Here is a 26,706-nt window from a genome sequence, read left to right on the forward strand (position 1 = left end):
GTGTGTGCACGTGGTGGCTGTCAGGTGGAGATTCGAGAATGTGAAAAGAAACATAGAATGCAAAAAGAAAATAGTAAACTCCACCCAACTTTGGAACTGCAGTAGAAAATGTACATGCATAGCATAGGAAACAAAACAAAACAAAAGACTGGAAGATGTCCATCACACTGGTGACGAGGTTTGAGGTTTACATGTGGGTAGGAAGGTTATCAGTAGCTTCAGTTTTCCCATAGCATTCTGTTTGTGGTGTTTTCTATCTTGAATACACATCATATTTATAACCAGGAAAAAACAACTTTTGAAAGTTGAAGAAAAGGACACTCTGGGGATAAAAGAGCAATGGGGATAAAAGAACAGGTTTGTAATAGCTGTTTTGCAGTTAAAAGGCAGCTGAGTAATTTTCTAAAGAACTGCAAGTAATACAGTAGTCTCCCCCATTCTCTGGGGATACATTTCAAGGCATTCCTTGAACGCCTGAATTGCAGATGGTACCAAACCCTATATACACTGTTCTTTTTTATACAAATAAGCCTACAATGAAGTTTAATTTATAAATTAGGCATAGGAAGTATTGTTTACTACAATAACAAACAAAAAGAACAATCATAACTACATTTTGCAATAAAGGCATTTAAAAACTTATGAGCTTATTTGTGGAATTTTCCATTTAATATATTTGGGCTGCAGTTGGCTATAGGTAACGGAAAGCAAGAAGGCAAAACTGTGGATAAGGGGAGACCACTGTAATTCCAAAGATAAAATTACTAAAATGTCTAACATTGTACACTGCAGGAATTCCTCTTCCAGACCAAAATCATAGTTAATAACCCACTACTACCAATACTGACACGAAAATAAAGAAATACTGGCAAAGGTAAAGCAATCAGTCTTCAGAATTATGCTCAAATATTAAGGATCCAAGACAGAAGGGAAACAAACTCGCTCTGACTCTACGGCTCTCCCTAAGGACTCTGCATTTCTAACGGGCAAACCCTCAAGATTTCCAACATCACTGTTTCCCTAGCTTGTTTGTACCCAAACCAGAAATCACATCTTCATATGAAAGTGAAATAGATGATCTATATGACAATTTTTTTCCCCCAGTCCTGGGGATGGAACCCGGGGCATCACGCATACACTCTGCCACTGAGCTACATATACGTGAGTTTGTAAAGTATGAAAGAATAAAAGTGACAACTTGGCAAAAAATGTACCTAAGTATGCTCATAACAATCTAAATATACTTCTTTCAGGCTAGTGACCACCCCCCTTCAACAATCCGGGTCTACATAGAAAATCAGAGATGTTAAAACCTGGAAGATCTTTTTAGGTATAAAATGGGTAATTCCGGCTTCTCTCTGGCGCCACCTGCTGATCAAGTAGTATTTCAATTTAAAAAAATACAATCTGAATTTCCCTCTTCTCAATATAACCTATGCTTGGGAAAAACCTAGGTGCTTTTTCAAACTACTCCTCTGGAGCCTGGATCTGCACAGATATCACAACCAAAATATGGCCTAGAAAAATCCTATCAAATCTTAGTAGGAACTTGCATCATATTTGTGTTTAAATAAAAATGTCACGATCTTTAGTCTGAAGTTAAAAAAAAAAAGGATCACTTTAGGTACTACATTTATTTGATATAACTGTGAAGGAGGTAAAGTGTTTGAGCAATATTTATGAGAGAACTAAAAGCCTTTGCTGCTTCAAGTTCTCTCTAATTATCCAATGATTTACACCTCTCAGCCCCAAACCATATTTTGACTCTTAAGAAGCATTAACATTCAGTATATTTTAACCAGGTATCAATTTATTAGAGAACCATTCCTTTTCTGCGCATTAGCACTTAACATTTTTTTTTTTTCAAGTATCCATGTAACATTATGTAGAAAATGGTCCTTCAGGCCAATCAATTTGTATCCATGTAATACACTAATACCCCAAATTCTGGGAGGTATTTCAGAATGGAGCTTAAGAGAGGCTAGGAAGTACCATCTACTACACAAATTGGAGAGATGGAAAAGAGCCTTTATTACAATTGGAGAATCAATTTGGAAGCAAACAAATGTATCCGCTACTTAACCCATTTAATTCCAACTCCTAATTGGAATCATCTTGGTAACATTTAAGATTCTACCATAGAACTCGGCCATTCGGAGGTGGTCTCAAAGTAGTTACAGTGTTAAAAAATTACAATAAGAAGTACAAAATACAATTTATTACAGGGGGCGGTCACCACAAGCCTTAAAAACATCAAGAGCAACCCTCCCACAGAATACTACTCATGATTTCTTTTCTGTCCCCCGCCCGGGCCTTGCGTTTCCAGTACTAATCTGGTATGGAATCGGCCGGACACAGCAAAGCCGGGTGCGCCGCCCCTTGGATGATGGAGTATGTCTGCTTGGGCAGCTCTTGCTGCGAAGAGGAGGAGAATATGGGTGGCGCCGTGGTGGCCACGGCGATGCTCTGGCCCCCATCGCTCACCACGGTCACCTCGGCGGCGCCCTCCTGAATCAGAGCATTAAGGCCTTCGAAGTCAGTGCACGTGATGCCCGAGCTGGCGATGAACGTCTGGTTGCCGGGGGCTTCCGGGGGCCCGGCGGCGGCCGCGGGGATCAGAGTCTGGTGCAGCGTGGCCCCGTCGGCCTGGTCATGGGTGGTCAGCAGGACGGCCGGCTGGCTCATGGCACCTGCCTCGCTCGGACATCCGGAGGACTGAGGAGGGGCGATCAGACTGACCTGGCGCAGGATCTGCAGCCGGCTGTTCTCGGGGAGCTCCTCCGGGCTCTGGGCCACCAGGGCAGGTGGGACGATGTTGACTGCGGCCGCAGCGGCCTGGACGATGGTGTTTGTCTGGGGCACTTGATGCCCCACGATGATTTTGACTCTTCCCTCGCTGAACTGGGGCACCTGGCTGGGCTGGAGGGGCACCTGGAGGTGCCCGACCGTGAGGGGCGCAGCGGGCTGCTTGCCGGGGTCGATCTGAAACTGGAGGACGGTCACATCGGAGTTCTTATTCTCGTTGTACTCACTGTGCTGCCTCTTGTGGCTTCGGAGCGAATCCTCCCGCATGAAGGAGGCGTCGCATATGTCGCAGTGAAAAGTCTTCTTGGCGTCCAGCTTGGCCACCTGCCGGCTGCTCTGCCTGCCGGTCTCCTTCCTCTCCAAGGCCTCGGTCTTGACCATGTCCCCGTGGAACTTCTTCATGTGCTTGCTCAGGTTGCTGGGCTGCTTGGTGTCGAAGCTGCAGTAGTTGCACTTGAAGGGCCGGTCGGTGCAGTGGATGCGCTCGTGGATGCGCAGGGCCGCCTTGCTGGAACACGAGTAGCTGCACTCGGAGCACTTCTCGGGGTGCTCCGACTGGTGCACGCGGCTGTGCTTCCGGAGGGTGGCTTTACTGTCACCCAGGAAGTCGCAATGCGGACACTTGAAGTTATTCCCGCTGTGCTTGATGCGGATGTGCGACTTGAGGTTCCCCTTCATGGTGCAGCGGACATTGCAGAACTCGCACTTGAAAGGCTTCTCCCCCGAGTGCACGCGCATGTGCCTTTTCAAGTCCGAGCTGATTTTGAACTTGGCGCTACAGAGCCAGCACTGGAAGGGGGCGTCCCCTGTCAACACAAGGTGAGTTTCCATAAGAACAGGCAGGCAACAACCACAGAGGATCCCCCCGCAGCACACACCAGAAACTCGCTTATACCAAGGCGGGCGGGAGGTGACCTCCTAACTGCGGCTCCCAGCAGCCCCTGGGAGGAGGGAGGAGGGCCGGGCTTTTCTTCTTCCCCAGAACCTGAACCACCACCATGGGCTTTGGACACTACCGCCCTTAGAAAGCCCAGGAGAAAAACGGGAGTTGGAAAAGAGCTAGATCACAGTCCCAAAAAAAGATTTGCGAACACACTCCTTTATATTCTTTAAAACAATCAAGCTATCCTTATATAGTTACTGCACCCACTTTGCTAGTTTATGGCTCACAGTTGCATAATTTTGCATAATCCGTTGATTCTGATTGAGTTACATGTTGTAATAGGTTCAACAACACATTTCCAAATGGGTCAGTTCCGTGCTGCATTCATCCGAGGACACTCTTTTTATAGTGACGGAAGCACCAGCTTATATTTCATGCAGATTTTTATTAATAGAGACAAGTTTATTGCACAAAGTTTATTTATCCCACATTGCCAGCTGCGTTCTTTACTTGTGAAGTTACAGAATCCAGCTGCTTGATTTTTCAAAGAAAAAAAAATCATATCTGCTGAAAGATGAGTAGGGAAAGTGAAATTGCAAACATCTGGATGGACACGATTTTTAAAATTTATTTACTCAATGAATGCCAAATCCAAATTATCTAAGACACTGAGAATTCAAGCAAATCGGTGACCCTTCATTTCAATACTGCTTAAGCAAAGGAAATGACAGCAGCTAATAGTCTTCGATTCCTTCTGGGATGGCAGACACTGCTGAGCACTCCACCAATGGCCTCACTTCAATGGCAACATCCCATGGGATGGGGGCTAGTATTTATTTTTTATTTATTTTTATTTTTTTGGGCACTATTATTAATATCAGTTCTAATACTATTGTACAGAAAGGCCTGAGACCCAGAGAGACTACATAATTTGTTCATGGTCACCCAGTGGTCTGTGGCAGGGCTTGGATTCCAACCCAGACTGATTCCGGAGCCAAGTAAGTAGCTGTTCATTTAACCCATGCTTCCTAAGGCCATATACTCAAAAGACTGGGATTATGTTCCAGCTTTTTGGTATAGAGCCTGCGACATCATCATGAGCTGCTTAATAAATTCAATTAGAGGTGGCAGGGAGCAATTTAACATGCTTCTAGAAAACTGAAAAGCCTAAACCTAAACAACATTTTGCATGACCAAATAGCAAGATCATGCACACTGACCTCTAGAACAAGCAATGAGCAGTTACAGCCTGTGAGCCAAATGCTGCCCACAGCCTGTTTCTGTAAATAAAGTTTTATTGGAACACAGTCACACCCATTTGTATACCCTCGGTTACTCTCACAGTCCAATGCAGAGGGAAGCAGCTGTGACAGACACTACATGGCCTGCAAAGTCTAAGACAGTTACTTTTTCTGAAAAAAATTGTCTTTTCTGCCTTCAAGTGTTGTTCTGAACCTTTTAAGGCCATCGCCCCCTTTTGGCAGTTTAGTGAAGCCTATACAACCTCTCTAACAATATTTTACATGCACAAAATAGATTAAAATAAAAAGCTATAGGAAGACCCAAGAGACTGACTAGATTGAAATAGTTACTGAAAATGTTAAAAGAAAAAATTTTGTGATGTGGCCATGTGTATGCTTTATCAATGTATGAAATAACAAGATCGAGCGGCGGGTCTCATAACGACAGTAACTTCTAAATAGAAAAGTGTGCAAAAGAGATTTTAATCCAGATGCAGGACTGTGATGAAATCATCTGTGATTTCTACCGGCAATGAGTTCATGTGCTCTGTTATCAGACTGCCTGTTTTCACAATTGAAGGACACAACTACTTTCAGTGAAGGTTCTAAAAATGAAGTGGTAATGTTTTTACATTCAAATTCATGGGCTTACCTCCTAAATTCTATTCATGAATCGTAAGAACCCTTGCTTAGGATGTTCTACTAGGCTTTCTAGATACCTCTCTGCCCAAATGACTATGACAGTCATTTCATTTCTTGAACAATCAGAAGAACCGAAACCCAGAAAAACCAGAGAAGCATGTGTCAGAGGTAAGTTGCAGAGCTTAACAGCATTTTCTGACCTGAAAAGCAAAGGTCTATATATAACCCTTCTGTCACTGTATTTTGAACCAAAATTTTATTTCTTCAATGAGATGTACTGGTCATATAGGTCCACTGAACCGTCAGCTCTTCAAAGCCAATGACTGTTCCTACCTACCACAGGATCCCCACAGGCTCTGGCACACAGTGGGGCTTAAGGAATGTTGCTGAATGAAGAAGGGACTGATATGTTTAAGCTGGCAGATCTTTCTTGAATTTAAGCTGCTACTGAAATGACTGATGATTTAGTACATTGAATCAACTCAAAGGTAAAAACAATCCTACTAATTTACAACCTTACAAGTGTCACAGATTCTTAAAACAGAAAATGAACATTCCATGGAGAAAATGTAGAAATGGCATACACCTATATTTTTAGAAAACATACCTTTTCTAAATCAATTTAAAGATACTGCTCTAAGTGGTAAGTTCATCTTTGTAAGTTACAATGAACCACTTTCACAAATGAGTCCTTGAGCTTCTCTAACTTAGGCTGAGGGAGAATACTGAAGAAAACCAGTGGGGCATGAGTTATGCTAATGTCTTAGCTTGCTTAAATAGTTGGTGCGAGAGTTCCTAAGTCCCTTGCCCACCTCCCGCCCTGTGGCCGTGGCCTCTGCTGTGTATGTGATTCCGTGCCCTTTCCCACTGGGGACAGTACCCATCACCTCAGCAGCAGGCTCAACCATGTCACTGGGTGTGGTCAATGGTATGCTAAGTACATGTGACAGAAAGAGTGGCTTGACGTGGCCTCACAGGGGCTCGCTTGCTTGTGTCTCAGTCTTTACCATGAGGTGGTCAGGCCTGGCCTGGTCCTCTGGTCCCAGGACATCAGACACGTAGTGCAGAGCTGAATTACCCCAGCCCAGGGTAGTGCCAACCAGCTGATGGCCAGCAAGTTCTCAGACTTGTGAGCCCAGTCAAGGTCAATCGTTACCTGGTGGTTTCCAGCTGGTCCTGAAGATGTCAACGGAAAGGCAGATTACCTTATCTACAAAGGTTTGGTGGAGGTTTTTTTTTTTTTTATTATGTTGTATCACTGTGACAAACACGATATGGATATTAGTATCTAGAAATGGGGTGCTGCCAAGGCAGAGGACCCAAACGCAGAGCACTGGTCTGGGGACTGATTTGCAGGTGGAGGCGGGAAAGAGGGCAGTTCACTTTGAATGGCAGGCGTTTCATGGCAAATGTTTGGGGAAACTGCCACCTGTGGTAACATAGATGACAGAAGGCACGTGAGTCTGGGACTTCAGAAAGAGAGAAGTTCTCCTCAGAACAGAGAAAGTGTTTAGAAGCTGCACACCATCAGGCACTAGGAGGAAGAAAAGCTTGCAAAAGAGCTGGACACTGTCCAAAGCAGAATCGAGAAGGAATATAGAAAGTTAGGAATTTGCCCGATATAGTTCCTCATCTCCAACCAGATTTTCAAAGTAAGATGAAGATCCTGTTCGGGGAACCGATCTCAGAGTGAAGACGAATGAGAAATGAAGGGTATGGATGTAAGGTTCTGTTAAAATCTCCAGTGGAATTAAGTTGGTTCCAAGTAGTTCTCTTAGCCGGACAGAAGGCTTCCCAGCACCCGGGGACCGTCTAAGAAGGAAGCCCTGCAGCCGAGTGCTCAGGCCAGACTCCGGAAGAGGTGTGTGGCTTTTGGCATACAGGTACACAGGAAATTCGCCAAGTTTTTAAGATGGCTCTACCAGCAAAACTGTCACCAGCCTAGACCAGCCCAAAACATAAAAAGACCCCCAGCTTTCAGTAGGCAGGAAGCAGGCTGAGCAAGCTCCCCAAAGGATGTTTTCCGATCTTTATCACAAGTGGGAAGGATGATTCTGTGCACAGAGGGAAGAAGCAGGGCAGTGAACCCCAGGCCTCATCTGGAAACCTGCCCCGTCTCCTGAATGGGGGGTCCTGGGGACAGCTGCCCAGAGGGGTTTCAGAAATGCTCTGGACCACTGGGTGCTGGGGTCTCCCAATTGTCCCCTCCCAAATGGCAGAATGATGGAGGCTGTCCTGGCGGCTCCACCACTGGGTGTGTGGGACAGGACTTCTCGTCTCTTTACTCTGGCTCTTTCTGGATGAACTGGAGCCATAGCCTGACCTGCTGGAGACCACACAACCCTGGCCTTCAAGTCTGATCTAAGACAGGATGAGATTTGTGGGGTCTTTGGGGGTTGTGGATGCATTTTACCTGTGAGAGAGATGTGAATGATGTTGGGGATGAAGGTGGAGTGCGTTTGCAATAAAGGGTTCACTCTCCTTACATTCCTGACCTTGGCCATGTAACCTTATTGTCCCCTCTTACTGGGGTGAGCTCATCCCTGACACCAGAGCCAACCATGTGACTTGCTGTAGCCAATGTGACATACGTAGACTTGTGTAAAGAGAGGCTTGAAAGGGCCTGACCCAGCAGGGACTGCTTGCTTGTTATACCTCTGCCATCACCGTGAGGACAGGCCTAGGTCAGCCCACAGTCCCTGGAGGAGGATCAGAGATGCATGGAGCACAGCCAGGTCACCCCAGCCAAGGCCAGTGGACAGTCAGGAGCCTGCAGCCAGCAGACCCCCAGCCAAGCTCTGTGGACACTGCCTTCTCTGTACACATGGTTAGGCTGAGCCAATGTCAACAGCAACCCCCTGCTGACCTGAAGTACCTGATCAATGAGTATTTACTATATTAAGCCACTAAAAGATTGGGTAGTGGTTGTTATGCAGCATCATTGTATCAACAGCTAGCTTATACACACCCCAAAAGAAAAACAATTTGTTGAGTCATTTACTGTTGACTTTGCTCTGTGTGTGTGTGTTGGCGTCTGCAGTGCTGCGATGGAACCCAGGGCCTCACCCTGGCGAGGCCAGCGCTCTGCCACTGGGACACACCCCAGCCCTTGCTGTGTGCTTAGGATCCAGTTGCCCCACGCTGAACTCCTCAGAGGAAAATTCAAACATCATCAAAATTCCTGGCCATAAAGCAGAATTTTATTAAATATCCATTGCTTATATCTCTATTTCATGTAGCACACCTCCTCAGTATCACACTTGATTTGCAAATAAGTTAGGGTCATACAGTTATAGAAAAATATATGTAAAGCAGTGCACTTGATTCCCCTTTTTGACTGTGAAAGGCTCTTCTAGGCAGAAGAAAAACAAAACGCAACAGCGAAAGGATCGGACACCTCCCCTCCCTTGCCTCTCCAGTCCTTTGTGACCAAAGGCTCTGCGGGGCCCTGTGGGGCCCAACGCTGCCCGCGCGGGAGGCGCGACGCACTTACCGGTGTGGGAGCGCAGGTGGACGGTGAGCTGGCTGGAGTTGCGGCTGGCGTAGGGGCAGATCTGGCACTTGAAGGGGCGCTCGTCCGAGTGGATCCGCAGGTGCTTGTTGAGGCTGCTGCTGTCGGCCGCCGCGTAGTCGCACGTCTTGCACTTGTAGGGCTTCACGCCCGTGTGGCACCGCGTGTGCGTCTTCAGCTTATCCTTCCGGCTGAAGCACTTGCCGCACGTCTCACACTTGTGGGGTTTGTCTCCTTCGCGCACCAGGGCGGCAGGGAGCAAGACGAAAGAAGAAACAGCTTATTTCCTGCCACTCGGAAGAGAGGACCGTGCGGCTCCCTAAAGAGATCTGGAAAATCCCCACCGCCAGCTGGATGATGGACAAGCGCTAACGGGTGCGAGAGGGGCAGTTTCTTCTTCTATTTTGCTTTTTGGAAATTTCTAACTTCTTTCTATGATGAATGAGAATTCCTTACTAATTAGTAATAGAGGCAACCAAAGTAAAAATTGAGAGTACGGCTGTGTGACACAGGGGACAGCTCATTGTCATTCTCTCTTTTCACAATAATCAAACCCTAAAATTTGAAAGTCATGGCTGACGAGCTGGAAGTGACATTTCCCAGCTCAGCTTGCAGCTAGGAGTGGTCCTGTGACAAAGTTTCTGTGAAGGCAGTGGCGACAAAGTCCTGTGTCCCTTTCAGGAAAGGAAGGGCTGGCCTTTGACTCCTTCCACTTTCCTCCTTATCACCAACTGTAACTGAGACACCCGGTGAGTAGCAGGTGCCGGCACATGGGGGCAGCAGATGGTGGGGCAATGCAGCTAATGACAAGACTTCAGTCCCTGGGAGACCTCCTAGGAGCGAGGGGACACCTACCCGCTTACCCCTGGATGGTTATGTGACAGACACACAAACCCCCGTCTTGCTTGAGCTGGTTTTTGGGTTTCTCTGTCACAGCAGCTTAATCTGAACTTCACTGACACATGTCAATCTGTGACCAACTGCTCATTTTCATGCGTATTTTATGACTATGACTGTTATTGTTTTTTGGTGTATGTGTGCTTTCTTTGACACAAAAGATTCTCTTGGCTGACATTAATTTAAATGCTTCACCTTTTGAACAGCATTGTACCTTTGGATTATTTTATTTAGTCCTCCTAACACCTGGAACTAGAGCCCAGGAACATCTTGTTTATTTTGGCTCATGCTCCAGTGATGCCCAATTGCCCACTTTCTTGTACCTAAAGTAACTTTGGTCATCTTTTCCAACTCATTGAATATTCACAACATGATTTTGAGCCTGAAATATTTATTTTATAGATGTGCTATCAATGACTGAGATCAACTCCCTACTAGGTCACCGAAAAGAATGAAGTAGCTGTTTACATACTGATGTAGGAAGATGTCCAGTAGCAAAGGGAGAAGCAAGTTGCAGGAACAAGGTACAGGGTGCTACTTAAATTACGAATGCTCCCTGTTTCGTATAGGCAGGCCAATTCTTTAGAATGATACACAGTGAACCATTAAGTTCAGTTGGGGCAAAGGGTTAGAAGAGTCTGAGAGCTGGATTTTCACGTTTCACTATTGGTATCAACTGTGTGCCTGCCAAGTCCTGCGTAGCCAAGTGCCGAATTACATCGTCAGCCCAAACTGAGTACTACCAGCTGAGAACAAACACTGGGATTTAAGAATACATCTAAAATTTTTCTTAAAGATTATCATTTTGTTATTAAAAACTTTAGTAGTCAAATTTAAAAATCCAGGGATAATAATTGCTCAGCAGTGTCTGCTGCTTATTGGTTTCGGTGGCCACTGCACTGTGAATCTGCAGCATGGGCAGATGCTCGTTGGCGCAGCTGGGTGGCTTCTGGTCAACTTTATGGGCAAGAGCCCTGTGGCTTTGCTGTCCCTGGGACTTATTAAGCATCCCCTCATCTCTGAGGAAACTAGCAAGGATGCCTTCTAGTCAACTCTTGGGGCTGAAGACGACGATGGAGATAGTTCAGTTCATCGGGAACTTGCCTACATGCACAAATGTAGCCAGCCGCAGGTACACATTTTCTGAAGATCTGCAGAAACAGACTTGAAGTCTTTCTTGTTTGTTTTTATGATGTTCTCCCAGTCACCCTCAGGAACCACTGTACTTAACTCTCTGAAGGATAAATATGCTGTGTTTGCTGACACTTCCACCTATGAAGGCCACGTGGAGGGATTTATTGCTTCTCACATGAAAATGCTCACCAATACTTGGAACCTAAGGTCGGGAAAACGCAAATGAATCTACATGTCATGGCGCGGTGAGGCAGATGGGTCACGACAGTGACCCCAGTGCAGTAACGCACTCACTAGTCCTAGCTGAGGAATGTGAGAAATCACTGTTGGCTCTTTCATCTTCCGAAGGCTGGGACTCAGCTGCAGACTTTGGACAACTGGTGGAAATAAAGTCAAATTTCGCTGCGTCCCTCACTTAGACACACTTACACTCTTTGAATTTGTATAACAGTATCATTTGAACATGAACGTCTAACACTTTATTTAAAAATAGCTTAAAAGCAATTCTTTCTCCATGCAAAACATCTGGAAAAGACAAAAATAACACACAGTTGGCTTCTGTCTCTACTGGTGATGCATCTGTGGAGTCAAGCAACTGTGGATCTAAAATATTTGAAAAATAAACAATAACAATAAAAAGGTACAAATAAAAACACAGTAAACCACTATATACATGAGGATTCACGGTGTATTGTGTGCTGAGAGTCATCTGCAGTGATCTGAAGTATATGTAAGCTGTGTCTGTGCATCTTTGCAACTACTGTGCCATTTCTATAGGGAACTAGAACATTCTCAAATTACCGTATGTGCCCCTGAAGATCCTGAAGAACAAACTATATTAATGAAAATGAAAAGCCAGTCTGCCTGGGTGCTTTCTCTCTCTCTCTCTCTCTCTCTCTCTCTCTCTCTCTCTCTCTTTCTCTTTGTGGACTAGGTATTGAACCCAAGGTCGCTCTATCACTGAGCTACACCCCCAGCCCCTTTAAAAAACTATTTAAAATTTTGAAACAGGGTTTCGCTAAGTTGACAAGGCCTCGAACTTGAGATCTCCTGCCTCAGTCTCCCACGTGGCTGGGATTACAGGTGTGCACCACTTCATCTGGCTCATTTTTCTCTTTTCTATGTGTTGAATTTTTTCTCTTCTTTAAAAAAAGACAGTCAGGGCACAGAGGCCAAGGATGTGTTACTTACCCGTGTGGATTTTTAAATGCCGCTCCATATCCTTCATGCCGTAGGCAGTCTTGAATTGGCAACCTAAAAACAACCAACAAATAAGGAAATATTGATTACAAAGGGAAACACAGCTCCTGTCGAGTGGAGAAAACTGGCATAAACTTCCTGATCCAAGCCATGTGAACTAGCAGCACAGAAGGGCAGAGGGTGATGCACTAGGGACACAGCATCACTTCTGGGGTCCCTGCCAAAACCGTGGAGCCTCAGGAGACATCACACAAACCTAAATCGAGGCACATTTTGCAAATTGACAGGCCTGTACTTTTCAAAATATGTTAAGTCCCTAGGAGACAAAGGCTCGACTGTTCCTGATTAGAGGAAATGAGAAACACGTACGAACCCAATGCTATTTGTTGTCCTGGGTCAGACCCTGGACCAGGCAGGGGAAGTGCTTTTCTTCTGAAGGAGGACTTAAGGGGGACAATCAGTGAAATCTGGATACGGTCAGTAAATCTGATCATAAGCTATGTATGAATGTTACTTTCCTGATTTCAATGATTGTCTGTGGTTATATAAAAGAAGGTCCTGCTTCTAGAAAACACACACAGAGGGATTCAGAGCAAGGGACCATCAGGTCACAATTTACTCTCAAGAGGCTTTAGGGGAAATTATCTACCTAATATCTAAATGAAATGAACGTGGTAAGATGTCAGCATTCGGGAGAATCTAGATGAAAGGTATATAGGGACTTTTCTGGACTATTTATGCAACTTTTCTGTAAAGTCTGAAATTATTTCCAAATAAGTTGAAACAAAAGTAAGGAAAGAAAACTTTTTTTTGGATGTTCTCTCAAGCATTAGAGCAGGAAGAAAAACTCACAGTAACTTCTAGTCTCACAAGATCCCTTTGAAAAGCGTCCTGTGGCTATAAGCCTTAGTTAGTGCCCCTGGGCATGGAGACCAGAGACAGTGAGAGCAGGGGTCTCCACTAATGTCCATGCTGTGGGGCTCCGATTTTCAAGCCAGACAGTGTGTGGCATGTCCTTGTCCATCTGTCAAGAGCCCTGGACCCGCTGAACGTCACATCCTCTACACATGCAGAGCATAAGGGTGCCTGTACCTGGATAGCAGCAGTTCAGCCTTTTCTGAGCAGGCGGGGTCGCAGGCTTTTTGGTGCGTGACTTGGCGGGGAGAGAGATAACTGTGGCCGTTTGGTTTTCATTGCTTTCCGTGGGCAGATAAGTTTGATAGCCATGTTCAAAAACAAATTCTGGAGCTGAAACTAAAGGATATGGTATTTATTAATTTTCATAATACAAACATCCACTAGCTGTTCTCTTTGCTGACCTTCATTTGTAGAGAATAAGCATCCCAGTCTCCCCAGTCTCCCATGATGCTTAAGAGTGATTACATGACCCAGTTCAAGCTGATGAGACACTATAGAGAATTTGTTGTGGGGCTTCTGTAAAAGATTTTCTTTCCTAATTAAAAAAAAAAAAAAAGGCAGAAAGAGAAAAAGTTGAGGAAAGTTCATTCTTGCTGCCCTGGTTGTCCTATTTCCTCTCTTTGGAAATGATGGAGAGAGGATGAGATGCCTGGATCTGTGGCAGCCATTCAGTAACCAGAAGAGGGAGGTAAGTGAATCAGACGCTGGGCAAGAACTCCAAAACAACTCCAGATCTCTTGAACAAACAAGAAATGTCTGTACAATTCACACCAGGAAGGTTTTATGTTAAATGCAGCCATATGCACTAGGCACTTTGGTAAGCTGTACCACAAAATCCCAACAAACCAGCAGAAAAGTACTGATAGCAAGACTTCTGGGCAAAATTATTCTGATTAACATTCTTCTTTAAAAATGTTTTTTAGTTGTAGGTGGACACAATACCTTTATTGTATCTGTAAGTGGTGCTGAGGATGGAACCCAGGGCCTCACGCGTGCTAGGCAAGCGCTCTACCACTGAGCCGCAACCCCAGCCCCAAGATTAACATTCTTCTTAGCATGAGTTTTCCACATATATTCCTAATTCCTATATTCTCACTGAAGTTTTGAGGCAAAAAGAGAGAGAGAGAGAGAGAGAGAGAGAGAGAGAGAGAGAGAGAGAGAGAGAGAGAGAGAGAATAGGCAATGTCATTATAAAAGATGTTAGGTGAATTTCTTTTTTTGCTTATAAAAGTTTTCATGACTACTTTGTTAACTGACTATATGATTTGGGGCTTGGACATACTTTTTTCTTTTTTTTAGAATATAATCTGTTGGGCCTGGGGTTGTGGCTTAGTGGTAGAGCACTTCCTTAGCCCCTGTGAGGCCCTGGGTTCAATTCTGCATATAAATAAAATAAAATAATTAATAAATAAAAATAAAGGTACATCAGCAACTAAAATAATAATAACAATAATAATGGTATAATCTGTCACATGGAGATTTGACTTCAAAAAAGAAGTACACAGGGGCTTCTCAGCAGGTGGACATGTCAAGCTGAGAAGCCCTACTGGTGATTCTGAGAGTTGCTGTCATACTGTTTTCCAAATCCCAGTCACCCAGGAAGTGTCTTCAAATTTTTGAAATTTTATGTACAGAATATATTTATTTAAATCCATGTAGATCCCACATCACTATTGATTTCAGCTTTGCCCAAAGCAGTAACTTACCTGCTACAGGTTGGAGATGCTAATTACATTTTCTCTTGACACAAACATGGTATTTCTTTGAATCAAGATGTTAGATTATATCATGTACCCTTATTTCATGTACAATAAAAATGCTGCCAATAAAACACATTATGACCCAATGCTTTTTTATTCCTCAGGGATTTTGTTTTACATTTATTAAATGCACTCTTCATTGTCTTCCAACCTTTTTTTTTGGGCGGGGGGAACCTGGGGATTGAACCCAAGTGTTCTTAACCACTGTGTCACATCCCCAGTTCTTTTTAAAAATGCTTTATTTAGAAATGTGAAGAGAGAGCCTACAGAGTGGGAGAAAATCCTTTCTACACATACTTCAGACACAGCACTAATCTCCAAAATTTATAAAGAACTTAAAAAACTTTACACCAAAAATACAAACAATCCAATCAATAAATGGGCTAAGGAATTGGGCAGACACTTCACAGAAGAAGAGATACAGGTGAGCAACAAATATATGAAAAAGTGCTCATCATCCCTAGTAATTAGAGAAATGCAAAACCACCCTAAGATTTCATCTAACTTGAATTAGAATGGCTATTCTCAAGAACACAAGCAATAATAAGTGTTGGCATGAATGTGGGGAAAAAGGCGCACTCATACATTGCTGGTGGAGTTGCAAATTGGTGCAGCCACTCTGGAAAGCAGTATGGAGACTCCTCAGAAAACTCAGAATGGACCCACCATTGACCCAGCTATCCCACTCCTCGGTTTATACCCAAAGGACTTAAAATCAGCATACTACAGTGACACAGCCACATCAATATTTATAGCTGCTCAATTCACAATAGCTAGCTTGTGGAACCAACCTAGATGCGCTTCAATAGATGAATGGATAAAGAAACTGTGGTTTACACAATGGAATGTTACTTAGTCATAAAGAAGAATAAAATTATGGTTGGTAAATGGATGGAGTTGGAGAACATCATGCTAAGTGAAATAAGCCAAGCCCAAAAAACCAAAGGTTGAATGTTTTCTCTGATAAATGGATGATGATACATAAGGGGATGGGGGTCAGGGTGGGAGAGAAGAATGGAGGAACTTTGGATGGTGTAGAGGAAAATGGGGCAGGAGGGGTGGGGGAAGGAAAGATAGTAGAATGAGACAGACAGTATTACTCCATGTATATGTATGATTACTTGAGTGGGGTGAATCTACATCATGTACAACCCTAGAAATAAAAAGTTGTACCCCATTTGTATACAATGAATCAAAATGTAGTCTGTAAAAATAATTTAAAAAAAAAGAATGATAAAAAAATGTTTTATTTAGAGACAGGGTCTCGCTGAGTTGCTAAGTGCCTTGCCAAGTTGCTGAGGCTGGCTTTGAACTCGTGATCCTCCTGCCTCGGCCTCCCAGCCTGTGTGCAGGGATCACAGGCTGCGGGGGTGTGCCACCCGGCCCAGCAGGCTCCTCCATCTCTTTGGCATTCTGGCAAAGGTGGCGTGGCGGGGCCTGTGGAATAACACCCGCCGCTGAGCGCACTCGGGGTTCCCATTCTTCTCAAGGGGAATATGTTGTAGGAAGTTGTCTGAGTCAGCCTGACAAGCTGCCGAGTCTCTGAGGCACGTACCCCACCTGCCTCCGCCTAAAGGATTTCATTCTCAGCCTGGGATCTGTCTGTCACTCCTGTGTGGTTCTCAAAGTGTGGTCCCAAGCCAGCGGCACTGGAGCTACTTGGGAACTTGCTTCCAAGAGAAATTCTCGGCCTGCATCTCAGATGACTGCAGCGGGAGTCATCTGAGGCGTGGGAGGTACCGGAGTCCTAACCAGCTGTCTGGCTGATTCTGACGGCCGCAGAGACCATCCCCCTGCGGTAGCTCAGAGTACACTCTACCCTGGCCTTGTCTAACGAGGGAATCCTGCTGGGTGCAGAGGCTGCCCTGTCTGCCCTCTGCTGCCCCCTTTGCTGCTGGGGAGCTCTACAGTTCGATGTGGTCCCATTCATGTTTCTGCTGCTGTCGTCTGGGGAGCAACAGAGGCATGGTGTGTGGGAAGGTTAAACAGAGCAAAGGGCATCAGCGCCCACCTGCAGGGATCATTCTGGGTGTGTGGCCAGTCAGGCGTAACGTGTCACCCTAAGAAAACAGTCACTGGACCAGAAAGTGTTTGCTCAAGAGCAGGGGCTGCCGAGTTTTGCCTCCCCTGGGGCTCAGTTTCTTCGACTGGAGAATGGGCGCAATGCCCATTCCTATCTCCTAGGGCTGCCGTGCGGATCAGGCCCGGCATGCACAGCTGCTGTCAATCTTGTTACTATTCACCGACTTATTCATCAGCATCATGAAGTACCTCCCGTGTGCCAGGCAGTGTTCTAGGCACTGGAAACAGCAACGAGCTAAGAGGACACAAAGCCTGCCCTCACGGAGCTGATGTTCCCTTGGGACTGGTGCAGGCGATAACTAACTTAATATACAGCATGCCAGGTGGTGCCAAAGGCCCCGGAGAAAAGCAAAGCAGGGTGTGTTCAGGCGCGCTGGACGCGCAACGTCCAGCAGGGAGGTGGCAGGGCACTTGCCCATAAAACAGGGAAGCATATGATTATTATGTTAATAGTCTCCTGTTGAAGGCATCTGGAATTTAACCCCAACCAAGAGGCAGTGGGTGAGAGTAAGTGTTGCCCAGATAGGCAGCTCGCCAAAGGCTCTAGCTGGCTTCAACAGAGTTGTGCCTCCACACCTGGCTTCTCTCTAGGGTCCTCTGTGGACAGCGTACGCTGCAGAGGTACCCAGGAAACCCTTCCTGAGGCCTCGAACACCAAGGGGCTGCTGCTGACCAACACCCTCCCTTGGCCCCTTTGGGTGCTGGCGTGTGATTTGATGCTGGAGTCGCCGCCCATTGCCAGGTGTGAGTGAGTGTGTGCTTGGGTGTGGGGGGTGGTAGTCGGAAGCCAGACTGATCTTGAGTCAACTTCTCCACATGCACCAGCTTTGGGGCCTTGACCAAGTCATTTCTCTGCTCTTCAGGGTATTTTTTGGTCGGTCAAATTGTAATGTTAGTGGTGTGACCATAGAGCTGAGATCTTACAGTTCTAGTAAAGATTCAAGGAGCTGAAGACATACTGAGAGCGGGAACACAGGGGTCAGCTGACATTGCTGGAATTTGATGCAATAACGGGTCGTCATTCATTCGTCGGCATTTAGGTTTTACAGACTGAATGGCATTGGCCTTGGGGAATCTCAGGGCACCGAGCAGCAGGGAAGGCAGCAGGGGCAGCCCCAGATCTGCCAAGGGGGAGTAGCAAGGACCAGGAGGGACTCACCCTCGACTCTGGCAGGACCCTTAAAATCAGCTCCCTGCTTAGTGAGATAAGATGCCCTGGCCCAGCAGCTCAGTCTCACACACCTGATGTGGCTTTTGGTTTGGCTGTTGCCTCCTGGGGAGGCCCCTGGCTTTCCTGTGTGGTCAGGTGAGTCTGAGAGACTGTCACATTCAGTCATTCAGTCCTAGTTTGCAGCAGCAGCATCCTGGGTCTTCAGTTATTTGGTCACACATTTGCTTAAAGCGTACGCCTGCTCTGTGGATCCCACAGAGGACTGGCATCCTTTCTCTAAACTCATTCTCACTGGAGCCTCACCGATGGGCACACGTGCCCACCTCTCCTTTCCCACCCACCACCCTTCAACTGTCTGAAGACAGCTCTCACCTCTCCCAATTCAACCCGCTTCCCCTTCTCTTCTTTGATTAAAAAACTCCATTAAAAAAATCCTCTTCTATTCTTAAAATTGTCTCATTATTTTTTGCAAAATAAAAGTGAACAGTAATTATAGCAAATCTGGAAAGTACAGGGAAGTGCAGAGAAGAAAGTACAAAACTGCCCAACTGTGGCCGTAACACGCGGCACACATCCTGTGTGTTCGCTATGGGTTGCACTGCTTCTCCAAACCACTTAGCTCTACTGCAATCCAATAATTATCTAAGCTGGGCACCTGGTGCATGCCTCTAATCCCAGCCTCTGGGAAGGATCAGGAGTTCAAAGCCAGCCTCAGCAACCTCAGCAACTTAGTGAGGCCCTAAGCAACTTAGTGAGATGCTGTCTCAAAATAAAACATAAAAAAGGGCTGGGGTTGTGGCTCAGTGGTCAAGTGACCCAGTATCCCCACTCCCCTGCAAATAAAAACTTATCTGAGAAACTGTTTAATGACCATCCTCTCCTCCATTTGGTTGGATGACACACACAACTTGTCCCCCTCCCTCTCCCTGCCTTCCAGCATCTACCACAGAGCCCAGTGAAGGGCAGGCTCGAAGAACATTTGTTGAATTAATGATCAACTAAATGGCTAAGCTATTCTTTGCATGCAGATTTTAGAAGTATAAAACTGGAATCGTGGCTTAAATTACTATATATTCTTCTTTCATTTTGTGCTAAACAATTAGGTTTGCTATACTAAAGCACTTTACTATGCTATCATTTATCCAGCATACAATTTCTAATGGCCAAATAATAGTCCATTATTTTGCTTATTGCATAGATTACGTAACCATTTTTCTTTCCTGGACACTGCAGAGATTTCTAGGTATTTATTCATTTGGTACTAGGGTTCCGTGCTTAACCACTGAGCCACATCCCCAGCCCTGTTTAAAAACATTTTTTATTTTGAGACAGGGCCTCGCTAAGTTGCTGAGGCTGGCTTTGAACTTGTACTCCTCCTGCCTCAGCCTGGGATTACAGGCATGCACCAGCACTCCCAGCATCTAGGTATCTGTTTTTATAAATAACACTTCTCCAGGATTTTTAACTTAACCCTAGCTTCTTTGGGTATATTTCTTTAAGTTGAAGAACTGGGTCAAAATAGTAAGAATGTTTATTGCATAATTATAAGATCCTTTCAGAAAACTGAAGTCATTTGCATATTCTTTTTCCTTGGCTATCAATGACATTATTGACAGGACTGAAGTGGGGCCATTTTAGCTAAATTTGCATTTCTTTGATAACTACCCAGGACGAACCCTTTCAACATCTTTATCCAGTCACATCCCTTCTTTGTTGAACGGCTCTGCCTGTTCTGCTATGTATGATCTTATTCCTCTTAGAATTTCTACTTATCTTCTCATTGATTTGCAAATGTTCTTTATAGATCCCTACTTTGCTGTCATCTACTCCAGTCTCTTGATCTTCTCTTCTGTTGTTTCTTCCCACGTGCACCCTGCTTAAGATTCACATTCAGGCTTCACCTCGGGTGGGCATCCCAGCTGCCAACTCGGAATTCCCTTTCCAGACGGACTGATGAGATTGGGCGCCTTCAGGTGGGATAGCCTGAAGAGGAAGTCTACTTCTTTGTCTCCATAAGCTGTTCCCAAAAGTCCAGGCGCACACTGTGCCTCTGGGTCTGTCAGGTCCCAGGGTGAACCTCTGCCTCCGGGTGGGGTCCCTGACCACACCCCTTGGCCACTGCTGATGGGCTCAGTGGCAGACCCCTGATGGCAATCAGGGCCCCTGGGCCAATCAGACTTGCTGCCCTGGAAATCACCGCCTGGTTTGCTGTGGACTTTCCTTCGTCGAAAGGAAGGTGTGAACCTTGAGAACAGTCACCCGGCAGCACGCTGCACCTGCCAGAGGTCACGTGCACGCAGACCATCTCAGGATCTCACTAAAACCAAGTCAGATTCAGTAGTTCAGGACGGGGCCAAGATCCTGCCTTTAAACTGGGAGGGTCCAGGACGCCCTAACTCACTTCGAGCTTCTAGTTCCATCTTGCTTTTGAGACCCAGCCGCATCCCTGCCCTCAATTCCCTATCATTTCCCATCCTTCCATTGGACGTCTGCCCTTTGGTTTAAACTGTAGGCGAGTCAGGGGGCTGTCCTGGGCAAACAGGTCCAAGTAACAGAAAATTAACCTGCACTGTCATGGAAACTCACCAAACGGGGTCGGGGTGCAGGGGACCACGCTAAGAATGATTCCTTCCACATCCCATTCCTCAGATTTGCTGGGATGTGCTGGCTGCTGCTGCCCTGTGTCTCCCTCCCATCTCCCGCTTCTGGTCCCCTGGTTCTCAATCTGATCACACACCCGAGATTCCCAAGCAGCCATCTGGGGGCAAGCCTGCAGGAGAGAGCTCGATGGCGGTATTTTTCACAAGTTTTCCAGGCAACACGCTGCTCTGTCAGAATCCTACTCTAGTCGGTTTAATGGGGCTGTGGGAGGAGAGGGGCTCTGCTGAGGGGTTAGGGTTTGGAATTCCCTTGCTGGGGCCCTTTTCTTTGTCCCTTGCCACCTCCATTACTGTGTGACGGGTCATTTCCACGTGTCCCAATATTGGTGGATGGGATGTGGAGTTTCTGGAGCTTATTAGGAGCTTCCTGCCTGAAAAAGGTAAGGTGCTCCTTTTCCTGTCTGTGGAAGTGGCTGAGAGATCTGACATCTAACGCAGGAACAGCCATCTTGTGGCCACAAGGGGCAAGGCAACAGGTAAGAGCCCATTGCCAAAGACAAGAAGATGCAATGAGACACGGGGTCCACCTGGGATCAGTGTGTGCTGTTCTTCTGGATGTGGGAAATAAAAGTCTTCACTGTTCATCCTGCTTTTAGTTTGGTGGGATTAAGAGCAATAGAAAGCACATGAACCCCCAGGCTGGTTCAGCGTTCCAGGAATCCACGAGACCCACTAGGATTGGGGATCTGCATTTCATCAAAACTTCAAGTGGTCGCTACAAACAAAGTCTGAGTAATACCGCAAAGAGGACTTCCCTTAACCGGAGACTAAGTTGAGATGCAGATTCTACAACCAGATAGCCTGGGTCATTTTCTGTCCCTGTCATTTTGAATTAAGTGATCCATTCATTCATTCATTCATTCATTCATTCATTCACAGTATTGGGGATTGAACCCAGGAGGCACACTACCAGTGAGCTATATCCTAGCCCTTAAAAAATTTTTGAGGCAGGGTCTTGCTAAATTGATCAGGCTGGCCTCGAACTTTCAATTCTCTGCTTTAGCCTCCTGAGTTGCTGGGATTATAAGCATGTGCCACCACACCTGGCTGGACAAATTATTTAATCCCCTATGCCTCAGGTTCATTATTGGTAAAATGGTAATCATTCTTAGTACCTAATTATGGTTGTGAAAAACTACCTCACTGGAAATACTTAGAAAAGTGCATGGTATCCAATAAGCACTACAGAAGAATTAATTAGCTATTATTACCTTTGCCAGATCCTCCTGCAATCACTGCAGTTTGTCTTACTAAATCACTCATGCTCAACAATGTTTGGAATAAAGGCCAGAGTGAAAGCACATACGTACGCCCTGTGCCATTTCTCTCTTGCCACTGTTCCCAGATCTCAGCCGGAGCTTCCGCACCTACAGACCATGAGGAAGCGTTACCTTCCTACCAGCTTCCTCCCGAAGGCCGGTGGGCCTTTCGAGGCCTGTTATGCATCTGATCTCATCCACATCCCCCCACCTCCAGCTTTCCTGATCAGGACAGACGTCTGTTCCTTCTGTGCACCTTCAAAGCAGTGCTTGTCCCAGCTTGCTGAGTTTATATGTCATAAGACTAAGTCCTCCTCCCTTCTCCAAGGGGCTTGGCATCTCCAAGGGCAAGGTGCACCTCTGGGATCTCAGCCCCAGCACCTGGCACCTGATCAGCCTGAAGCTGCCCTCCTGAGACCTCACTATGGGCCAGGCCATGCCCTGTGCTTCACATGCATGAACATGCTTGATCCTTCCTGCTGCCCTTCCTGCCCTCATGCAACGGCTACACACTGAGTGGCTAAGGCATGCCAGGCCTGGTGCCGGGGCAGGAAAACAAGACTGACACGGTCCCTGCTTGCAGGGAGATTTAAGTCTGGAACCACTAATTTGGGGCTCACAGGCCAAATTGGGCCTTCAGATTTTGTCCTAAGGCTTTCAAATTCAATTACGTGGGCTGGGCCTTCCTCACATCCACATCCTCTGGCCAAAGACCACCAGGGACACACCGGTAGGTGTGACGAGGAAACCTCCACTGGGTCACACGTCTGGGGAAAGCCTGCACTGGCTTTGTCAGGAAGCAAGGACGATTTGCTTCTGATTCTGTGACGTAGTACCTTAATGAATAGGATTGAGAGGGAGAGAGGACTAGAACACAGCTAAGGCTTTTAATGGGTACAAAAGTAGTCACCACTCAGATTCATGGGGGGTAGGGAAGGCTCAGATGATGTCCCTGTTTTTTTTTCTGAACTCAGCCACAGTTAAGAGTGGTCTTATTCTGGTCCTGCTCCAACACAGTCCTGGTGTGTCCTGGTCTGATGCTGATGTTGCGAGAAACTATTTCTGTTCAACAGGAAAAGTGCAGGGCAGACCAGCGAGAGCCAGGCTAGCTCCTGGCCACACCTAGATCTTGCAGGCCTGGCTGCTGGCTGGCCTGGGCTACTCTTCCCTCTTGTTCAGCTGGTTGGTCGCTGGCCCTGCCCCACGCTGGGCACTACACACCCTGCCATTAATTGGTCCCTTCAGTTTTTAACTCACCTCTTACTAATTAAAGACTACTTGTCTCCAAGTAACTAATTAATTACACCTGTGATAAACACAAGCAAGAAAACAGGTGTGGGAAGAAGGCGAAATCAGGGCTGGCTTCTAGGTGGAGATTTTTAAACTTGAACCTGAAGAGAAGAAATTAGCCAGGAGAGGTGGGAAAGCCCATTCCTCTGTCTGTGCTAACATTTTTCATTTAAATTTCATAGTGAAAGCACTAATACCGACAGCTGGAAGTGTCTTCCATGTAGGACTCCTGCAGCCTGAAAGGGGGGATGGAGGCAGAGCTGTCCAAGGTGACATGCTGAGGCAGTCTGTCCCAGGGCTTCACTCTCTTTTTTTTGGTACCAGGGGTTGAACTCAGGGGCACTCAACTGCTGAGCCACATCCCTAGCCCTATTTTACATTTTATTTAGAGACTGGGTCTCACTGAGTTGCTTAGCTCCTTGTCATTGCCGAGGCTGGCTTTGAACTCACGATCCTCCTGCCTCGGCCTCCAAAGCTGCTGGGATTACAGGCGTGCACCACCGCGCCTGGCTCCAGATTCCTCAAGGAACAACCCCTGTGGCCTCTCCATGTACTATGGACATTTAAACGAGACACTGAGGGCCCCTGTGATTTGCCATGGTTAGAAGACTCCTAAGGATCTTTGCGGTCAAGATCCAAACCCAGGGGCCTGGGCTAGAAGCCCAGGTGGAACACTTGCCTAGCACGTGCAGGGACCTTGGTTCTACCCCCACCACTGCAAAAAAGACACAAAGAACACACCCCCAAAACACAAAATACAACTCAGGGATCTGATTCCAGAGCCTCATGATTTTGAGCAACAAATTTAGAAAATGCATGTGGGTTGCTAGTTTTTTGTCATTAGTATTTTATTTCTACTATGTGAAAGTTATTAAATCATACGTGAAACAATAGACAGCTTTTGAAGCTGGAAGGCAGAGAATCAGTTTGACTCCATACTCAACTATTATTGCGCAGAGAGGAGACCTGGGAGCCAAGGGAGGAGGGGTTTGGCTCAATCAAGGACAGACCAGTCCGGGGGTGGATGAGGAGTGGGTAGGAATGGCCGTGCAGGGGTCAGGCTGTGGCCTTGGGCAGAGAGGGACCCTGCAGCCTGGCTGAGGCCTGGCTCCCCAGGGGCTTGTTAAGAATACAGATACCTGAGCGTCAGCTCCGGAGATTCGGATTCAGGAGGTGGAGCCCAGCGCCCGTGTCTTTAATAAGCTCCCTGGGGATCCTGGTCCACAGGTAGTGCTGGGAACTGCTGGAAAATGGAACCCTGAAGCCCACACTTGGGGGAGCTGAGCCCAGAAAACCTCCTAAGTGTAAAAGGGAAAAGAGAGCAGGACTGGGCTTGGCTAGCCAGCACAGGAGCAGACACAGGAAGGAGCCACTGAGCCAGGAGAAGACACAGGGTGGATGGCACCGTCCCTCACCGTCGGCATCAGTGAGTGGCCACTGAACCCTGTACGTGCATAATTACAGAAGCCTCATGTCCCATCCCTCTTGTTACAGGTGGCAGTGAGAGAGACAGGAAGTGACCTGCCCACAGGCTAGGGCCATTGGGTGACAGACTGGGTTCACGCATGTGCATTACTGGGACTGAGCTTCTGAGGACAAGATGAGCACTAACTCTTCAAGAACACTAGAGAAAGGCAAAAAGGCGCATGTCCCGGGACTGAGTTTGTGGCGCAGCCTGGCCCTGTCTCTTCCTCCTGCAGCTTTGCTGTGTCCGGTGAAATAAGAAGCTTGCACCTGGCTCACTGGGTGCCAGGTGGTTTCTAGCTTTCACAATTTTTTGGTCACTTCCTTGAAAATGAGGATTAACAAACTCTGGAGAAGGTGTAAAGATCTCAAGTTTCTTTAATGAAGGTTTGTGAGGCGATTATTTTGATGTCTTAAAAAGTCAGCAGAAACATCATTTTGGATTCACAAATATTGCTAACTGCCAAAAACTTTCAACATCACACCAACATAGAGCTCATCAAGTGAAAGCTAGTCCCCCCTACTTTCAAATGCTCCCCCTCCCTGACTCCAGGTTATCTCTTTGGGTAAGCATTTGGAAAAAGCTAGAATAAGCCTGTGGGCCTGCTCAGCCTGGTTGATGTAATTTGTTTGGGCAACAAAGTTTTAAAAATTGGGAAATTTCACATTTTCAACTTTTCTGAAAAATCGAAATATTTCACCACCTGGATTCGAAGAGCTGCTACCCTTGGAGAGAAGTCCTGTGTGACTTCCTCCCCCCGTGACCACGGTCACCGCGGCACCCCAGTGCCCCACACGCAGGCTTGCTATCTCATTTATGGCACCTGTCTCTTCCCCGGAGTACAGTGCCTCATGGTGCAAACGCAGAGTATTTGTTTGTGCTTACCTTGAGAATCTTTTTATGCCTGACACAGGCCTAGCGCCCCTCTCCCAGGCTAAGTCACATTGCACGGTGACCTCCACTCTGATGTCATGCATCTAACTCTCTCTCAAGATCCATGCAAAGGCTCCACTTTCTCAGTGGTATATATTGTACCTGAACAACCTCTTATAGGACCAATACCTGGAAGCAGAATTATAAGTCAATGTGCTTGGGTATATTATAAAATTGAGAGATTTAAGATTTAAAATCCCTAAGATATCAAAATTGCCCAGGTTTTATGAATTTACCTCCTCAGAATGCAAGCAAAGTCCCCTCCCAGGCCTTATTTTAATTAGCACTTCTGCAGTCACGCAGGCAGTGGCCCCTTCTGTTCAGTGGTCTCCAGTGCAGCCTCTGATGCCTCCCATCCATTCATCTACTTTGTTCGTTTTCTCTGAGGTTACTGATTTTGGGGAGCTCTTTGTCTAGGAAGGAGGCTAGGTCTTAGTCACACATGCTGCAAATGTTTTTTTTTTCCATGTTGTTTGTTCATCTTTAGACTCTGTGATTTTACTTTGGGAATGCTGGAACCTCATTTCCAATCACATTTATGACTCTTTGCCTTCCCGGGGGTGGGGGTGGTCCACAATCTGCCTTCTCAGGTAAGCACATTAATATATTTTTTCAATTTGTATCTGAATGCCTTTAAGGAACACCATCTCCGTTTCTTTATAGGACCCAGAACTGTTTTTAAGTATCTCATAAAATTACTTTAAACTTTTTCTGTCTGATTTCTCAAGACAGTTTAGATAGATGATAAGTCTAAGTACAGGCATGCATACATGTGTGTATGTGTATCTCTGTGTATTATATTTACATTAGTGCTTTCATGGTTTTGTTTATTTATTTATTTTGGTACCAGGTATT

At 46.1% G+C, this 26,706-nt stretch overlaps 1 protein-coding gene across 2 annotated transcripts in view; it reads right to left on the reverse strand.

Annotated features, from left to right (window-relative positions):
• Positions 1-26,706, reverse strand: part of ZFP64 (ZFP64 zinc finger protein) — a 78,180-nt gene that overhangs the window by 47,624 nt on the left and 3,850 nt on the right. Inside the window, exons 3-6 of one of the 2 annotated variants that reach the window (XM_079127022.1) lie at positions 13,406-13,567; positions 12,305-12,367; positions 9,065-9,316; positions 1,789-3,611 (exon numbers count right to left, since the gene is read on the reverse strand). In XM_079127022.1, the coding sequence (XP_078983148.1) occupies positions 2,329-3,611; positions 9,065-9,316; positions 12,305-12,367; positions 13,406-13,567 (1,760 nt within the window). In that variant the 3' untranslated portion in view covers positions 1,789-2,328. Of the gene's footprint in view, positions 1-1,788; positions 3,612-9,064; positions 9,317-12,304; positions 12,368-13,405; positions 13,568-26,706 lie in introns of those variants that run through there. The other variant, XM_079127023.1, reaches the window with a different exon arrangement.

This window comes from Sciurus vulgaris (assembly GCF_902686455.1).
Source record: "Sciurus vulgaris genome assembly, chromosome: 2".
NCBI lineage: Eukaryota > Metazoa > Chordata > Mammalia > Rodentia > Sciuridae > Sciurus > Sciurus vulgaris.